The sequence below is a fragment of the Scyliorhinus torazame genome, chromosome 8 (genome assembly GCF_047496885.1).
Source record: "Scyliorhinus torazame isolate Kashiwa2021f chromosome 8, sScyTor2.1, whole genome shotgun sequence".
Taxonomy (NCBI): domain Eukaryota; kingdom Metazoa; phylum Chordata; class Chondrichthyes; order Carcharhiniformes; family Scyliorhinidae; genus Scyliorhinus; species Scyliorhinus torazame.
In genome coordinates, this window is record NC_092714.1 from 143,107,304 (window position 1) to 143,127,497 (window position 20,194).

Genomic DNA, 20,194 nt, shown 5'->3' on the forward strand with positions numbered 1-20,194 from the left:
TTCCCCGATGAGGGGGTGGGGCTAAACCCTTAACCGGGAAGCTCTGTGCACACAAAAAGTTGACCTGGTTCGGGAAACCCTTCTGGGGATAGTGCCTGTAACTTGTTATTTGTGTATTGAATCTTTTTGTTCCATATCCAATATTGCTTCCTTGTCGTCGGTTGTCTGGTACATACACTGGTGACAAGGATCAAGTGGAGCCACCGGAGGCATCATTTCCTTAGAACTCAGCCCACTTCGCAAAGGCCTCAGGAGGCCTCTGGCCAGGCAGCAGATATGCCGTATTTGGGAAGCGAGAGGAATTTGACACCAATGCGGGTGATTGGAACCAGCTCATCGAGCAGTTGCAGTACTTTTTCCGTTTGAATGCAATCATTGGGAATGAGATGCAGACAATTACCACAGATTTGGATTGGATTTGTTTATTGTCACGTGTACCAAGGTACAGTGAAAAGTATTTTTCTGTGAGCAGCTCAACAGATCATTGAGTACATGAAAAGAAAAGGAATTAAAAGAAAAGACATAATAGAGCAACACATGGTACACAATGTAACTACATAACACCGGCATCGGGTGAAGCATACAGGGGTGTAGTGTTAATGAGGTCAGTCCATTAGAGGGTCATTTAGGTGTCTGGTAACAGCGGGGAAGAAGCTGTTTTTGAGTTTGTTCATGCGTGTTCTCAGACTTTTGTATCTCCTGCCCAATGGAAGAAGTTGGAAGAGTGAGTAGGCCGGGTAGGCCGGGTCTTTGATTTTGCTGCCCGCTTTCCCCAGGCAGCGGGAGGTGTAGATAGAGTCAATGAATGGGAGGCAGATTCGTGTGATGGACTGGCCTGTGTTCACGACTCTCTGAAGTTTCTTGCGGTCTTGGGCCGAGCAGTTGCCATACCAGGCTGTGATGCAGCCGGATAGGATGCTTTCTATAGTTCATCTGTAAAAGTTGGTAAGAGTTAATGTGGACGTGCCGAATTTCCTTAGTTTCCTGAGGAAATAACAGTGTTGTTGTGCTTTCTTGTTGGTAGCGTTGACGTGGGTGGACCAGGACAGATTTTTGGAGATGTGTACCCCTAGGAATTTGAAACTGCTAACCATCTCCACCTCGGCCCCATTGATTCTGACAGGGGTGTGTACAGTACTTTGCTTTCTAAAGTCAATGACCAGCTCTTTAGTTTTGCTGGCATTGAGGGAGAGATTGTTGTCGCTACAGCACTCCACTAGATTCTCTATCTCCTTCCTGTATTCAGCTTCGTCGTTATTTGAGATCTGGCCCGCTATGGTCAGCAAACTTGTAGATGGAGTTGGAACCAAATTTTGCCACGCAGTCGTGTGTGTACAGTGAGTATAGTCGGGGGCTAAGTATGCAGCCTTGCGGGGCCCCGGTATTGAGTACTATTGTGGAGGAGGGGTCGTTGTTTATTCTTACTGATTGTGGTCTGTAGGTTAGAAAGTCGAGGGTCTAGTTGCAGAGTGTAGAGCCAAGTCCTAGGTTTTGGAGCTTTGATATGACCTTGGTTGGGATTATGGTGTTGAATGAGGAGCTGTCGTCAATAAATAGGAGTCTTGTCAAGATGCTCTAGGGATGAGTGTAGGGCCAGGGAGATGGCGTCTGCTGTGGACCAGTTGCAGCGGTATGCAAATTACAGTGGATCAAGGCGTCTGGGAGTATGGAGGTGGTACGCTTCATGACCAAATTCTCGAAGCTCTTCATTATGACTGATGTCAGGGCCACTGGATGGTAGTCATTGAGGCATGTTGCCTGGTTTTTCTTTGGCACCGGTATGATGGTGGCCTTCTTGGAGCAGGTGGGGACCTGAGAGTGGAGTAGGAACAATTTAAAGATGTCCGCGAACACATCTGCCACTGGTCCGCGCAGGCTTAGTGCACGACCAGGGATCCCAATTGGACCCGTCGCCTTCCGAGGGTTCACTTTCAGGAAAGCCGATCTGACTTTGGAAGCTGGGATGGTGGGTATGGGTGTGTTACCTGAACAGGTGCTGGAATATGGCGGCTAGGGGCTTTTCACAGTAACTTCATTGCAGTGTTAATGTAAGCCTACATGTGACAATAAAGATGATTATTATTTGTATTATTATTAAATTAGCTGGGGTTTTACGACAATCGACAATGGTTATTTCACAGCACCAGGGTTCGGTTTACGGCTTGGGTCACTGTCTGTGCGGAGTCTGTACGTTCTCCCCGTGTCTGCGTGGGTTTCCTCCGGGTGTTCCGGTTTCCTCCCTGAAGTCCCGAAAGACTTGCTTGTTATATGAATTGGACATTCTGAATTCTTCCTCAGTGTACCCGAACAGGTGCCGGAACGTGGCGAATGGTGGATTTTCACAATAACTTAATTGCAGTGTTAATGTAAGCCTACTTGTGACACTAATAAAGATTATGATTCTTATTAGACTTTAAATTCCAGATATTTATTGGATTCAATTTACACCATCTGCCGTGTGGGATTAGAACACGGGGGCGGGATTCTCCTGAATCCCCGCGATGGACCGACAGTGGCGTAAAAAATGGCACGAGCCACTCCGGCATCGGGCCGACCGGAAGTTGTGGAATCCTCCGCGCATCCGGGGGCTAGGCCGGGGCCGGTGCGAGCTAGCGCATGTGCAGAACCCCCGGCGTGCTTCCGCACATGCGCAGAGCAGCCGGTGTATTCTAGCACATGCGCAGGGGGGTGTCATCTCCGCGCCAGCCATGGCGGAGCCCTACAGGGGCCGTCGAGGAAGGAAGGAGTGCCCCCACGGCACAGGCCCGCCCGCAGATTGGTGGGCCCCGATCGCGGGCCAGGCCACTATGGGGGCCCCCCCTGGGCCGGATCCCCCCGCGCCCCCCCCCCCCCCCCCCCCCCCCCGAGGACCGCACCAGCCAGCCTACCAGCCAGGTCCCGCCGTGTGGGACCATGTCCAATCTACGCCGGCGAGACTGGCCAGAAACGGACGGCCGCTCGGCCCATCAGGGCCCGGAGAATTGCCGGGGGGCCTCTGCCAATGGCCCCCGACCGGCACAGTGTGATCCCTGCCCCCGCCCGAAAAACGGCGCCAGAGAATACGGCAGCTGGCGTCGGAGCGGCAGGGCGGGATTCACGCTGCCCCCTGGGGATTCTCCGACCTGGCGGGGGTTCGGAGAATCCCGCCCCGGATCTCTGGAGTACCAGTCCAGTGACAATACCGCTACTCCACCACCTTTCCTTCTGACGCAGATAGTCCTACCGGCTGAGAAGAGGCTGACACCACTAGATATATTTATAGGAATCCACTGAGTATAGTACCTGGCACAAACTATCGTACAATGACTGGACTAAAACTGCCTTCTGCCTCTGACAGCAGTGAATGCAGCCAACCTCTTTACTAACAAACAGTATGCAACAACTCCAGCATTCACTTTTGGTTCCCTTTCACCAAGGGGCAGACAGGTTCCCATTCTTTCACTTTATTTCAAGGCAAACCTTTAAATGTTTCATCGGCTTTTGAAATTCATGTGTGATGACGTCTGTTATCATGAAATGCTTTGAGCGACGAGTCATGAGACGGATCAACGTCAGGTGGTCTCGATCCACTGCAGTTCGCCTATCACCGCAACAAGATGCTATCTCCCTGGCTCTACAATCAACACTTGAACACCTCAACAACAAGGACCTATGTGAGACTGCTGTTCATAGACTACTGCTCCGCCTTCAACACCATTATCCCGACAAAAACTAATAACCAAACTCTGCAATCTTGGACTTGACCCCTCCCTGTGCAACTGGATCCTTGACTTCCTCACCAACTGACCGCAATCTGTTAACCTAGGCAACAGCAGCTCCTCCACAATAGTCCTCAACAACAGGGCCCTGCAAGGATGTGTGCTCAGTCCTCTACTGTACTCCCTATACACACATGACTGTGTGGCAAGATTTAACTCCAACTCAATCTATAAGTTTGCGGATGATACGACTGTGGTGGGTCGTATCTCAAACAGGGACAAATCAGACTAAGGGAGAAGGGAAATAAATCACTTGGTTGCATGGTGTACCGAAAACAACCTCTCTCTAAATGTCGGAAAGACCAAAGAACTGATCATCGACTTCAGGAAGCGTAGCACGACACACACTCCCGCCTGCATCAATGGCTTCGAAGTGGAGATGGTCGATAGCTTTAAGTTCCTGGGGGTCACCATCACCAACAATCTTTCCTGGTCCACTCACGTTGATGCAACAGTCAAGAAAGCCCAACAACGTCTCTAGTTCCTACGGAAGCTAAAGAAATTTGGCATGTCTGCATCGACTCTCACAAACATCTACAGATGTGCCATAGAGAACATCCTATCCGGCTGCATCACAGCCTGGCAACTGCTCAGTCCAAGATGACAAAAACTACAGAGTGTGGTGAACTCAGCCCAACACATCACACAAGCTTGCTATCCTCCCATTGATTCTGTCTACACCTCCCGCTGCCTCAGGAAGGCAGACAGCATTGTCAGAGACCCCTCCCATCCAGGCTTTGCCTTCTTCCAGACCCTTCCACCAGGCATAAAATACAGAAGTCTGAAGATCCGCACATCCAGACATAGGAACAGCTTCTTCCCCACAGCTACTAGACTCCTCAACGACTCTCCCTCGGACTGATCTGTTCCCTGTAAGAACACTATTCACAATGTCCTATGCTGCTCTTGCTCATGTATTTGCTTTGTTTGGCCCCTTGTTCCGCACTGTAACCAATCACTGTTTGTCGATGTACCATTTGTCAATGTACTCTGTCGACTATTCTTTTTTTCTCTACTATGTATGTACTGTGTCCTACCCCTTGGCCGCAGAAAAATAATTTTCACTGTACTTCGATACATGTGACAATAAAAATCAAATCAAATTTTAACTCATCCTGCCTGAATGGCAACCACGGCTGCCAGACTCACCCACAAATCCTGCAGGCTCTGATCTGCTCCTCTGAGGAGTCAAGGGGCGAACCTCCAACATCCTCCTTTAATATTCTCCAATAATAATGCACAGGCCCAATGAGGAGTTTTTGACCTTCAGCCCCTCGTGAAGTGCCTCAATAAAAGCCTGTCCTGGATCCTCTGGCTTCATTGCCAAACCAGCCCGCTGTGATACCTCCAGTCTCTCACAACGCCAGCACGCCCGACGTAGTGCGTTCCAACCTCCTCCTTTAATGTCCAAATCAGGCTCCGATAATAATACACAGGCCCAATGAGGATTTTTTCTGCCCCTTAAAATCTGAGTCATCCCTTGCTGCTGTTTCATGCCTCATTCAGTTTATGGCTCGGATCTTGAAATGACCGAGACTGGGAATTCTGCAGAGGGTAACTCACCTCCTAACACCCCAAAGCCAATTCTCCCCGTGTCTGCGTGTGTCTCACCCCCACAACCCAAAGATGTGCAGGGTAGGTGGATTGGCCATGCTAAATTGCCCCTTAATTCGGAAAAAAAAATTGTGCCCTGTAACACCCCAAAGCCATCACCTACAAGGCACAAGTCAGGAGTGTGATAGAATACTCCCAGCTTTCCTGGATGAGTCCAGCTTCACCAACACTTGGCCCGGCACCATCCAGGACAAAGCAGCCTGCTTGATTGGCACCCCATCCACGTCCTTTTAACATCCACTCCCTCCAACATCGACGCAGTGGCGGCAGTATGCACCATCTACAAGATGCACTTCAACTACTCACCAAAGCTCCTTCAACAGCACCTTACAAACTCATGATTTCCACCACCTAGAAGGACATGGGCCACAGACACATGGGAATACCACCTCCTGCAAAATCCCCACCGAGGCACACACCATCCTGACTTGGATCTATACTGCCGTTCCTTCACTGTTGCTGGATTAAAATTCTGGAACTCCCTCCCTAACAGCACTGTGGGTATACCTACACCACATGATCTGCAGCGGTTCAAGGGCAATTAGGGATAGGCAACAAAAAAAATGCTTGCCAAGTCGGCAATACCCACATCCAATGAAATAATTTTAAAAAGGGACTCACTGGTCTATAATTTTTCGATATGTTCAAGTGGACTTATAAATATTAAAGACAGGTGATAAGTTACCTTTTAAAAAGTAACCAGGACAAAGCCAACATATTTATGTGCTTCTGAAACACAAATGAGTCTCTAGTCAAGAATGTATTTAAACAAACTCATAAAATACTTGCATCTTAGTTGAACAGTTTGACACTTCCTTATTATATGTCTTACCCATGTCTTACATCTTCTGTGCAATAAAATAAACTGTGGCTTCTTTATAATTGAAGCTGGTTTTTGACCTCATGTGTATCCTGACTGAAATGGGAAACTAGTACCACTACACATGCTTCATTTGAGGAACATACGGCAAGATGGAATATGAACATGTTGGTATTATTTCAGCTGCGGCAGGAAATTTAAACGGAGGAATTTGGATTTTATTTGTTCACCGTCACTTTGCTTTTTTTTCCTGATCTTGGTGACAGCGAGGAGCACAAATGGTGAGATCTATAAAGTTTGTGTTTGAGCTGGAGTCCCAAAGGAGGGGAGGGGAGGTGTGGCAGTCAGTGGAATGGTTAGGGTACATGTGTAAAGTCAACATTACAAATTCAGAACACAACAACAATACATTCTGGAATGTTCCCATTTTCTCATATTCACTCTGTCCTTTCCCTCTGTGGGGTGTGTTCCTTCGACTTTTCCAAGCAGTTTCTGCATCGCTGGTTGAAGCAGTCATCCCAATTCCACCCAATAAAGCATCTTTAGTCCCATTTTAGATTGGTACAGGGACAAATTTTATACCAAATTGGAGGGCAAATGGAGTGAGGCAATGGGTGGGCAATGAGGCTGTATTGGCAATGTGGTTTCAGGAAAATCCACTAATTTAGCATCTTACTTTAGCAAGAAAATTACATCAGGCATTGCCAAGAATAAAGCAGAAGAATAAACAAATGTTTTTGATTAATGGGCACACAATAACAAGAAACTACTTTAACCAGGTAAATTCATCAATCTTACACTCCCAACAGCAAGTTGTCCTTGAACAGAGCACAGTTAGAGAGAAGGCTACATAACGGATAACTCAACGTTAAGGACAGCATGGTGGTGCAGTGGTTAGCACTGCTGCCTCACGGCACTGAGGACCCGGGTTCGATCTCGGGTCACTGTCTGAATGGAGTCTGCACATTCTCCACATGTCTGCGTGGGTCTCAACCCCACAACCCCAAAAGATGTGCAGTGTAGGTGAATTGGCCACGCTAAATAGCCCATTAATTGGAGAAAAAAAATTGAATATTGTAAGTTTATAAGGGAAAAAAATCAGTGAATTAATCTGCAAATATTCAAAAAAAATAAATCATCAGAATATAAAGAAAAGCAATTAGTGAAATGTGACTGTGTTAATAACTCTTTAGCCCAGACACTTAATTTATAGTAAAATGTCTACTTTTCTTTCATAGTTGAAGGCCAGGTACTTGCAAGAAACCCTTTTGAGGTACCCTCAATAATGATGCTTAGAGATTAAACTGTAAAGAAGGCTTTGTTAGGCTAATAACTGTGCTACAGATATGGACGAGAGCTGACTGCTATACAGACCATGAGGCAGGCCTTTATGTATGGCTCCCAGATGGGCGGAGCCAGAGGCGGAGTCCCCAGGGTTCCAAACCTGGTCTTAAAGGGGACATCACCTTACATGATGATAAGGCAGTAACCGTTCATCACACCTTTCATCCCTAACTCTGTACAGACTCTTGCCAACAGCTAGTATACTGTAACTCTAAATATGCTATCACCGTTTTACAAATGGAATTTCATCACTACTCAGTAAAGAATTTGATAGAGTCAAGTATACCAGCTACAGCCAAGTACAAAGTGATAGAAAAGGCCAAAGGATCATGTTCATGAGAGTGGAGCGATGTCTGGCTATGGTAGTGTTGCATTGTCAGGTGCTAATTGATGCTGACACAGACTGTGGAATCAGGCTGCCTTGGGGTACAACAAATCCCAGAGGTTGGTTTACCTTCTGCCAGGGCTAATTTCAGAACAGCAGAATCAGCCCTCAAAGGTCAGAAGTTGATAGATGTAGGATTCAGATTCCAACTGATTCTGTAAATTAGTTTTAACTTTAAAACTTGGCTCAGTAACAAGAGAACGATTCAAAGGAGGAAATACAGCTGCTGCAGTTACTCCGTGATATATGTGGAAGCCGGCCTAGGCACACCCGCCGGCAACAGGAGAGCCAACGCTCCAGGTGCCTCTGTCGAGGTAGGCATCAGTTCCGGGGCCGAGCCCTGCATCTGGATGACCCAGAAGAGACAGAGGATGAGGCTGAGATGCAGTTGAACTGTTTGGCAGCACCCTGTGCGCCCCCAATTCGAGTTCCAATATAAGTGAATGGTCATAAGCTCCAAATGGAGCTGGATACAGAAGCAGCCGTTTCTGTAGTGGCACAGAGCACTTTTGATCTTATCAATGGAATTATAGAATTTACAGTGCAGGAGACCATTCGGCCCATTACGCCTGCACCGGCTCTTGGAAAGAGCACTCTACTCCTCCACCCTATACCCGTAACTCAACCTAATCTTTTGGAAACTAAGGGGCAATTTAACGTGGTCAATCCACCTAACCTGCAAGATCTTTCGACTGTGAGAAGAAACCGGAGCACCCGGAGAAAACACCCGGAGAAAGTGCAAACTACACACAGAGAGTCACCCGAGGCCGGAATTGAACTTGGGACCCTGGGGCTGTGAGGCAGCAGTGCTAATCGCTGTGCCACCATGCCGCCCACAACAGGGAGTGCTTACTTTGTCTTTATCTGACATGGCGGCTCGTTTGGCCACTTATACCGGGGATTGACTGAATATCGTGGAGTCCACCCTCACTCCGGTGGTTTATGGGTGCTGATCAGTGCGCCTACCCCTCATGGTTATGCAAGAGCGTTGCTCAGTTCGACGTCGACCTCTTCGCCACTTCGCACCAGACGGTGCAGTGTTCGTTCATAACTTCAACAATGGTACATGCTGGCTCTCTGGGATTGTCATCCATCACACGGGACCAGTCTCTTACCAAGTTCAGGTCTGGAGGCAACTGGATCACATTCGCTCTTGGAGGTTGCTCCCTCGTGAAGTGCCTCAAAAGAAGCCTGTCCTGGATCCTCCGGCTCCATTAACAACCAGCCTGCTGTGATACCTCCAGTCTCTTGCAACGCCAACATGCCCGACATAGTGTCTTCCAATTCCGAGATCGTCCGCCACGCCGCAGACAGCATTCATCAGCGCAGTAAACGCCGACTGATCAGGCATATCAGGTCCATGAGGACTACCAGAGGCACAAGAGACTCCGACGTCCTCCACCTGCTCCTCCTTCTCACCGCTTGTCGAAGGGCTCATTGGACTTTGTGGGGGGGGGGGGGAATGTAATATCCCGCACGGGACCTATGGGGTGGGAATGCTTGTCATCCCCATGCTCCTTGCAGAGTATGAGCTCCCCCTGCTAGGGGAGTGGGGTATCTCAATTACCCAGTGTATATAAAGTTGGTCAGTAAGACACCGATCAGAAGGAACCCGGTAGGGAACTACTGGGAAGTGTATATATGTAATTTGTAAATAAAACGTTGTTCTTATTTTTACTGGGTGTGGACTCCCCGTGTTCTAAATAAAATTTTCACCTCCGTTGCTTTATTGGGGAGCCCTTTCCATGTGTTAATTGTTCTTTGTGTAAAGGAAAATATCCTGAGATCTTAAAATTTACCTTTTACCAGTTTCCACCTGTGCCCTCTTCTTGTCTGATCTAGATTCAGCTTTTCCACAATCCTCGCCATCTTGGCATATTTCTGTAAGAAAACTTATTTTAAGGCTGAAAGGCCCAAGTCTCTGCAGTCTTTCCTCATCAACTGTCACCCTAACACTAGGGGTCAGCCACATGGCTCTTCTCTGCACTTCCATCCAGTGCTTATTGGCTCACTGCATTGTGGTGCCGACAGCAATGCACAGTTTGATCTGTAAGTTACATTTGATGACAAAGTCATGAAGTGGGTTTAAATACACAAACCTTTCAACTCCAGAGACAAGAATGCTATCAACTGAGACAAGCTGGCATTATTGGTACCATGTTAGGTGGTTTAATTGATTTGTAACCTGCACTTCAATGGTAGTTATGTTCAAAAATAATAGTGGTTAACATGCCATTGGAAAATTTAACATTACTGAAGCATATAAAGACAAATATCATAAATATAAGAAATAGCTGATTCCCTTCCACTCCCAAACTGAGCCTTTTAATGTATAACATTTCATGAAATTAATTACTTGGGGCCTATATGATGCAAATTATATTAATTGTTGTCTTAATGGCTTGATGTTATTAACAGATTTATTTATGGATGTCAGAAATTACAAATGCGTATCCATCCTTCATTCAAAAAATACTTATTGGACCATCATCTGAGAAGCGTCTAATTTATGTCTTGAAGGTAAAGCTGTTTTCTATTTCTGTTTTGTCTTTGTCTTTTTTTTCCTCTTCAAAGAGTGGGGTTTAAATGCACAACCCTTTCAACCCAAGAGACAAGAATGCTATCAACTGAGACAAGCTGACATTATTGGTGCATACCCTTGTCCTGTTGTCGCTCTTCTTTCCCCAGCTTTTCAACGGTACTGCCTCACCTAAAGGCGCGGTGTGGATTGACTGTGGTATCCATGCCAGAGAATGGATAGCACCGGCCTTCTGTCAGTGGTTCGTTCAATACGTGAGTGTGACAAAAAGACAGATTATTTCTAAACATGCTGCTGTGATCCCCTATGCACCCCCCCCCCCCACCCCCCCCCCCCCAACGACTCCACCTCCCAGTATAGAGAGAGCAACATACTACAGTTACCGAGACTCCAAGATTGTCCTGGCACCTCTGGGAGTTAAGAAAGTAACCTCCAGAACACTGCCTGTGAGAAACCCTGTCTAAAAGCCATTAAAAATTGAGTTATTAAAAAAAAAATCTTTGAACGCTTTTCTTTATATTACTAAAAATAATGAAGCTGGGTTAAAAACAAAGCAGTTTGACCGCCAATAAAGAATCAACCAATCAGAGAATGGAGAGCTTATCCAATTGATACAGGAAGGTGGTATCTTGCAAGTATTGCGGCCAGTGGCAGAAGCGTGGGAACACAGGGCAGTTGGTGGCAGGAAGTGATGATGGCTTCAGGAATATATGCCACGAGAGTTAAGGAAGCATTACAATTTACAGAGCGGAGAATGGAGCCAGCAATATGATGACTGCCACTAGTTGAGGTGAAGTCTGGTGGTACGGTTGGTCAGACTCCTGAGGAATACACCAAGATTCCTGAGGATTACACCAAGATTCCTGAGGAATACTATGCAGCCAGAGAGTCGTGCTGTTACGACTCGCTACAGGGACAGAGTTGTATAATATCTGCTTCCCTCCTAAACACCTGAGAATGAGCTACACAGGTGACTAGGAGGTGGAGCTCCCTCCTAATTGGAGGAGCTCCCCACAGAATGTAAATCCTGACCCGGAAGCAATTTGGGGAAGGAGACCCTGTGGGGAGTGGAGTAGCGTAGAGTGGAGATGAGTGATTATTGTGACTCGTGTAGAATAAAGTGAGTTGTACCCTGTCAGCTTGGCTTCTCATGGAGTCTTTTCCTCTGTCTACATCACTGGCGACGAGGATGAAGTGGAGCTGCCATAAGAAGCCAGTGCTGCGAACTGGGATCGTTTATCAACCACTTTGGGAGGCCACTCTCCAACCGGCAGGCTTGGCATACATAAGTAAACTTGGGCCCAGTACGTCAAAATACTTCAACTTTTTTTCCGCACGAACGCCATGGCAGTGACAAGCGACAGACCGTCACCGGGCTGACCGCTGTTGGCGGACCGACGTATGCACTAATCAGGAACTTGACCTGCCCGGACAGGCGGATGGGTTACAATCGCCACGGTATCTTCCTGTGGGGGACGTGAGTGGTCATACCCGAATGGGGACGAATGCTCCTGCTGAAAGATCTCCATAACGGGCACCCTGGGGTGGCCAAGATGAAAATGGTGTCACGCAGTTATGTTTGGTGGCGCGGACTGGATGCCGAGATCAAGCGGTTGACCCAAAATTGCATCCCATGCCAGGAACACCAGAATGCCCCACCGGTGGCTCCGATGCACCTTCAGAGTGCCCCAGGAAGCCTTGGTCCCCAGTGGGCCACATTCCTTATAGCGGTGGACACCCACTGAAAGTGGCTGGAAGTACACCGGGTTCCCACAGCAACCGCTCAATCAACAACGGAGAGACTGAGGGCTATTTTTAGCACGCACGGACTGCCCGAGGTCCTGGTGTCTGACAATGGAGCGGCGTTCACGAGCCAGGAGTTCGTTTTCTCCATAGCTGCAAATGGCATCAGGCACGTACGGACGACCCAGCCTCCAATGGGCTAGTCGAACAAGCGGTATAAACGTTCAAGAACGTCATGATAAAGATGACCCTGGGGTAATGGGAAACACAGTTGGCGAGGTTTCTTTTCAGTTATTGTACGACGCCTCACGCCACAATCGGCATCGCGCCAGTAGTTACTTATGGGGCGCCGACTCTGAACACGTCTCAGCCTTGTCCTCCCCGCGTCGGGCCACGGGTCCATCAGTGACAAGACCGCTCAGAGACGGACTCCCACTGCCACTCACAGGTGTGCAACTTCACGTTAGGTGAAAGGGTTTATGTGTGGAACTTTGGGACCAGAGCAACATGGATCCCTGGGACGGTCCTCCACGTGACAGGTCCAGTCTTCTACATGGTCCAGGTACAGGGGACAGAGACTCAGCGCCACCTGGACCACTTACAATGATGCGACCAGGAAACACCGGCACATGGCCTGGAGGCCCCATGCAGGACCCGGACACCATCCCCCGTATGGTCTAGGAGAAGCCCCGAAACCAGTGGGGAACCTGGATCCCACCCTCCCGTTCTGCCTCCTGTTGACCGTCGATACACCAGGGGACCTGTGACGCTGTGGACCCGACGACTGACAGCGTAGACAGCGAGTCGGATTCTGATATGGATGTTGGACCTCCCGGCGATGGCATGTCGGCACCACTTGTACCAGCAGCCTTACCGGCTGGGCCAGGCTAGCTGCAACGTTCTTCACCGCAGCAGCGGTTCCGGTACGCTACACATCTCCAGGACCGGCTCTATCGCCCCTGGAACTCCGCTCGCAACCCAAGCGGTCACGGGACCCTCCGCCTCAGGAAATGTACATTTCTCTGGACTTCGGGGAAGGGATGTTACAACCCCCTCCAGGGACAGAGCTGTATAACATCCGCTTCCCCTCCTACACACCTGAGAATGAGCTATTCAGGTGACTAGGGGGCGGAGCTTCCCACTAAATAAAGACCCTGACCTGGAAACAGTTTGGAGAAGTAGACCGTGCGGGGAGTGGAGAGGAGAGGAGTGATTATTGTGACTAGTATGGAATACAGTGAGTTGTATCCTGTCAGCCTGGCCTCTCGTGGAGTCTTTGCTTCCGTCTACAACACTTCTGATGCAAGTATAAATAACTCAAGGTCCTGGAATTCCCTCCCTGACAGGACTGTGGGTGTACCCACACCACATAGACTGCAACCTTTCGAAAAGGACACCTCCTCAAGAGTATTTAGGGATGGGCAATAAATACTGGCCAAGCCAGCAACACCCACAACCCATGAATAAACAAAAATACAAATTTGTTGAAATCATAGCTTCCCATCATTTGACTGAAGGGGCAGCCCATCGTGGAGGGAGAATTGTTGCTGCTGGGTGGTGCTGTCTGTAATACAGGGTCCACATTTTATAATCAATACACTTAAATGCTCAGCAATTGTAAGGTGAGAAACTGAACACTGGTAAGGTTTGGGCAGCCAGCAGCCTGTTACGAGATATTAAGACTTTGATCATCAGTTTATAATTTATTTTGTAAACCTATATTATGTTGCTCCCACTTTGCAAGGTACGAACCTCTCAGACACTGACTGACAGGATGGGTAGGAGACCCATAGATTCATAAGATCCTACAGGATAGGAAGAGGCCATTCGATCCCTTGTGTCTGTGCTGGTTGTTTGAAAGGCTTCACACTGGTTGCAAGTAAACATATCATTAGCACAGGTTTAGATGTTCCCATTCCTGCCTCATGAAATTCAAACAAAGGTCTCAGAAGATTATCGGTGCAAATTCATCGAGATATTCAGAACATTTTTAACTATTCGTGGGCCGGCATTTATTGGCCATCCTTAATTGCTTCTGACTTGCTTGCACGGCCACTTCAGAGGGCATTTAAGAGTCATATGTAGGCCAGACCAGGTAAGGATGGCAGATTTCCTTCCCGAAAGGACATTAGTGAACCAGCTCACGACATTGGTTTGTGTCATCAGTAGATTTTTAATTTCAGATTTTTATTGAACTAGCTGGGCCCCCAGAACATTACCTGCGGATTGGATTACTAGTTCAGTGACAATACCACCATGGCCATCACCTTCCCCACATCATTGCCTCCCCACAAAGTAAATAATTTCTTGGAAATTAAGGGTGTTGATATGGAATTAACACAATTCTAAAGTTAGTAAATATGGCAGGACAGGTGTAAGGAGCTGAATGGTCTTCTCCTGTTCACATCTGCCTATATAATATTGTACACAATTCTGTCACAATAATTGTCAGACTACATTTTTATGCATTTTATAAAAGTGTGGAAATTCCAGTCACTTACTCCTGACTTTAGTTTCATGTAGTTAATGGCTCGTTGATGTGTCACAAAAATAAACATCTTGAATCTATTGATTTTTAGCTCATAGATTCACAGGATACGATGATCACTGACATTCTGAAATCTTTTGAAATATACATCCTTCCCATCTGGAACGTTGATGGTTATGAATACACATGGACAACAGTAAGGTTTTTATTTATTTGGTTCATGTTAACATTACACTTAACAAGATAACTGCATTTGGAGCAATTCTACAGAGAGGAAAAAATTGATTAAATATAAGTTTTTCGCTTAACTGTATAATCCAAATCCTATTTACATTTCTGATAAAATAGATCTACCAGTGAAAGGGGAGTGGAAAAGGGAGTTAGAGAGAAATAATGGAGAGATTAGATGAAATTCCACGTCAAAAAGAGAGTGGAGAAATCAGCAAGGAGTTTAAATAGGTTCAAATCAAAGGTCATAGATTGCCGGATTGTTAAAGGTGTTCCAGGAATACTTATTAGAATAAATAACTCTTGAAAAAAATGATGAATGAAGTTCACATGTTGTTTCATGGTGGCACAGTGGTTAGCACTGCTGCCTCACAGCGCCAGAGACCTTTGAAACCGACCTCAGGTAACTGTCAGTGTGGTGTTTGCATGTTCTCGCAGTGTCTGTGTGGGTTTTCTCCAGGTGCTCCGGTTTTCTCCCAGTCCAAAGATGTGTAGGTGGATTGGTCATGGTAAATTGCCCCTATTTGGGGTTACAGGGATAGGGTAGGTGACTGGGCCTAGGTAGGGTGCTTTTTCAGAGGGTTGGTGCAGACTTGATGGATCGAATGGCCTCCTCCTGCACTGTAGGGATTCTATGATGATGATTCAAGATGGAACTAACAGGAATTGAAGTGGGTCCCACCTTAGCAAGGCACTGCCTTGCCTTTGCCCACTGACTGCATTGTTTCAGTCATTCACAGTACAACAGTGGTGGTGCTGATGTGGAGAAAACAATCTGCTAATTTAACAGTTTAAAAAAGGGTGGAAAAACATTTCAGCAATCATTCGGAACAGTAACATGAACAGGCCTCTCTGCCACTTTCAGCTGCTCCAGCATTCAGTTAGATCATCACATTTCCACTGCTCTTCAGTACCGAAGAAGTCATATCAGACTCAAAACGTTAATTTGCTTCTCTCTGCAGCTGCTGACAGACCTGCTGAGCTTTTCCAGCACTTTCCGTTTACATTTCTCCAGCATCTGCAGTATTTTGCTTTTATTTTAATTAGACCCTGGCTGATTGAAAAGGTTATCGAGTGGATGGAACTTCCCATAATTTGTGACAGTGTCAGTTTCAGTGTTAAAACCACCGTCTAGCTCTCCAGCTGCACAGCTGACCTTTCTCACCAGATTCTCTGGCACTCTGTGGTGAGCTCTGGTGGGGCGGGGCCTGATAGAACAGACAAGGCCGGCTCCACAGAGATTGGTGCATCGTCTTTAAAGGCATCAGGGTGTTCGCCCCACCACACATTATTGGGGCACTCCGCCCCACCACACAGGAATCAGGATGCCCCTTCCACACCACCATACAGGCATGGGCGAGGGCCGTGGAAAATCAGAAAATGAGGTCTCACCATTTCCGACTCTCGCTGGATTTGGGCCCATGTTGCCGTTTACGCTGACGGCTACCACAGGCTCAACGTCTTTCACAACCTCAGGATATCCCAAAGTGCTTCACAACTAAAGTGTTACTGTTGTAATACAGGAAATAAAGTTGTAATGCAGTTGATTTGTACTGGAGTTGATCTACCCCTCAACTCCATTTACCCACCTCAGCTATATTCCCCATTGTGAAAATGCAAACTTGCAGAATTTCCTCCCTTTTCTCCCTATCCCAACTCCCTCAAATGCCAGTAAATCAAGCAAAAAATTCAATTTTAGTGAACTTCCTTTTACATGTTTCTCTGACCAACAGTGGAGCCCTCTCCCTTAGCACTCCATTGATTGTCAGCTTAGGTTTTGTGCTCAAGTATCTGGAGCAGGATTTGAACTGATTACCTTCTGACTCAGAGACAAGATGATTACCACTGAGCCACAGAAATATTTTAAAAATCAAAACAATATCTTGCGTAATTACCCCGTACGGGACTTACAGGGTGGGAATGATTATCTTCCCCCGTGGTTCTCGCTGAGGGGCAGGGGAACGCCATTTACTTGAGTATAAAAGATCGACCAGTAAGGCACCGACCACAAAGAGACCCGTGTCCTTATTAAACTAAGCATATTTTAAAAATGCCTCAAATACTCCACAGCCTGAGGTTTTTTGCCCATTGAGCGTGCACTCTCGGCGAGTCTGGAAGAGGGCGTGGAACATGCTTCTCGCTGCGAGCGGCCTCGGAATGTGATTTCACTCTGACTGGCTGATTAACAGGTAGCCAGTGTAAAATATGCGTTGGGAAAGGCTCAGAGCTGCCGGAGAGGACGGGAAGAGGCCAGGTGTAGAGAAAAAGGAGGTTGCGGCCTGGTGCTTCTAATGTGTTCACAGGGGGACAGTCGATGCGGCGATGTCTCGGGGAGCTGCCGTAAAACATAAATTGTAGTGGAGAAGTGCTGCAAAGAGAATCTGGGCAGCACATTCAGACACAAACCTCAGTCCCCAGACACATTAATTCAGCCCTGACAGTTCATCCGCCCTTGATCGAGGTTGCAGTGAAAACATAAAGGCCGCCTGCTGAATTTGCTCACCCATCAACTGGAAAAGCAGACGGGCCAATGTAAAATTACCTTCAATTGACGCCTCAATGGGCTAAATTGCCTACTTGATTGGCGATCGGCACAGTGGTTAGCACAGCTGCCTCACAGCCAGGTTCAATTCCAGCCTTGGATGTTTATCTGTGTGGAGTTTGAGCGTTCTCCTCATGCCTGTGTGGGCTTCCTCCGGGTGCTCCGGTTTCCTCCCACAGTTCAGAAATGTGCAGGTGAGGTGGATTGGCCATGATAAATTACTCCTTAGTGTCTAGGTTAGATGTGCAGGTTAGGTGGGATTACAGGGATAGGGTGGGGGAGTGGGCCTACATAGGGTGCTGTTCCAGAGGGTCGATGCAAACGCGATGGGCCGAATGGCCTCCTTCTGCACTGTATGCCCACCAACCAAAATAGTGCGCGAGTGCGCGATGGCATCAAGATCTGCACCCATTGTCTTTTTGTGCGATTTCATGTGCTTAACCAGGTCAGGTGCGTGCTCAAGCAACATACAATTCTGGCCCACAAATTCTAAATGTCATTCTTTTAAAAACTACCAAAAATACCGCATCTGGAGACTTCCAGTGCACTGCCTGAGGTCTAAAATGAAGGGTGGAGCGTACCATTTTCAAGTTTTGCCCTGCGACATGGGCGACACCAGCAAGGTTGCATTTCACAGGATTGGTACAGTGCAGAAGGAGGCCATTCGGGCCATCATGCCTGCACCAGCTCTCCAAATGAGCAATTTGATGAGTGCCATTCTCACATCTTCTCCCCTTAACCCTGCACATTCTTCCTTTTCAGCTAACAATCTAACTCCCTTTCGAATACCTCGATTGAACCTGCCTCTACCACTCTCTGTGACGAAGGCAGTATTTTTTATATATTGGATTATAAACATTTGGCAAGTTAAAGGTAAAAGCCTGGGTTAGAGTGTGTTTGACTGCAGTATTCATGCTTTTAAAAGAGTCTGGTTTTGCAAGATTAATAACATTCAAAAACAAACCAAAATGTTGTGAATTGAATATTTCAGGACCGCTTCTGGAGGAAGAACCTTTCCAAACATCATCGGGGTCAATGCAGAGGGACTGACCTAAACCGCAACTGGGATGCAAGCTGGTGTGGTGAGTGGTTTAAACATATCAAAGCACAAAGCTTAATCCATAGTGTCAGTTCTCATATTCATTTTGGGGCAAATGTCTCCACTTTGATAAGAAATAAAGTAACAATACTGTGACTAGTCTTCATAACTCCATGAAGCCTGTTTCAGATGTCGTAAAATTCTGGCACTTTCAGTGGTAAGTGAGACTAATATCTGCATTTACCACAGCAAGCTGTCAGGAGGCAATTCTCCACATGGTAAGTTATTACCAGTAATTAATGAAGCCTTTCTTCCCAAACAGCAACAGGATTGATGAATGAAATGCAATACAGAAAGAGATGTTAATCTAGTCAAAGATATTCAGGAAGTCCAAATTAACTGAACGGGAGGTTGATTTTTACCATTAACGAGAATTTGAAGAGGCAGCTCTCCATCTCGGAAACAATCAATTTACCAGTGGCAGAACATCACCAAAAGGAGGCTTCAGAGTGCTGAAAGCAAATTTTGGGCGAAACATAACTTGACTGGGGATTGGCTTCCTTATATAAAGGAGAGGAGACTGTTGGAACACAAGTCTTACATTCGATGCAGAAGATGATACTTACTTGGAAGCTATAAATTAACAAGTGACTGATGTTTATGTTGATGTCAGGAATGATGATCATGGGGAGGAACAGCTTGAGTCAAGTCTAAATAAAGCCATGTTTTGTCTGAGACTCTCAGCACAAAGCCAAAAGTCTCAGAGGGCGGGATTTTCCGACTGTTCCTGCCGGTGGGATCTTTCGGTTCCACTGACAGTGACTGAAAACGGAGCGGGTTCCCAGGCAGTGAAGGGTGCAAACAACAGGGAACCTCGTTGGCCCATGAGTGACTAGGCTTTGTGAACTTACTGTTGGAGGCTTGTCGAAAAGGATTTGATATGGCAAATTTTGGACTAAAAACTTTTGAGAAGGAGCATGTGGGCATGAATATGAATGTGATGAACTGTTACTGCCTTATCATCATGTAAGGTGATGTCCCCTTTTAGACCAGACTTGGAACCCTGGGGACTCCGCCTCTGGCTCCGCCCATCTGGGAGCCATACATAAAGGCCTGCCTCATGGTCTGTATAGCAGTCAGCTCTCGTCCAAATCTGTAGCATAGTTATTAGCCTTCTTTACAGTTTAATCTCTAAGCATCATTATTGAGGGTACCTCAATTTATTAGGCTAAACTAGATTCAGGATGGACGCAGGCCTAAAACCAGAGAAGCTCAATCTGGAAGCACGAACGCCGGAGGCAAAGGAAATTTTTAAATACTGGCTGCGGTGCTTCGAGGCCTACCTGGACTCCGCAGAGACTCCCATCCTGGGGCCACGCAAGCTGCGTCTACTCCACTCCCGGGTGAGTCACAGAATCTCCGCCACGCTCGAAAAGGCGACGAGTTATGAGGAAGCGATTGAGTTGCTCCGCAAGCGGTTTGTCAAACCCGTCAATGAGGTGCACGCCCGGCATCTGCTCTCTACCTGCCGGCAGCGCTCGGGGGAATCGCTCGACGAGTTTGTTGAGAAACTCACCGCGCTGGCCAGGGACTGTGACCATCAGGATGTGACAGGGGAAGTCCATATGAACCTGCACATCAGAGATTCTTTCGTGTCCGGCATCCGCTCGACCTACATCCGGCAGCGACTGCTC

The 20,194-nt window shown here is 47.2% G+C and overlaps 1 protein-coding gene across 2 annotated transcripts in view; it reads left to right on the top strand.

Annotated features, from left to right (window-relative positions):
- Window positions 1-20,194, top strand: part of cpb2 (carboxypeptidase B2 (plasma)) — a 145,523-nt gene that overhangs the window by 84,400 nt on the left and 40,929 nt on the right. The window contains exons 5-8 of one of the 2 annotated variants that reach the window (XM_072514299.1): window positions 10,340-10,441; window positions 10,610-10,714; window positions 14,783-14,887; window positions 18,453-18,543. In XM_072514299.1, the coding sequence (XP_072370400.1) occupies window positions 10,340-10,441; window positions 10,610-10,714; window positions 14,783-14,887; window positions 18,453-18,543 (403 nt within the window). The remainder of the gene's footprint in view (window positions 1-10,339; window positions 10,442-10,609; window positions 10,715-14,782; window positions 14,888-18,452; window positions 18,544-20,194) is intronic. The other variant, XM_072514300.1, reaches the window with a different exon arrangement.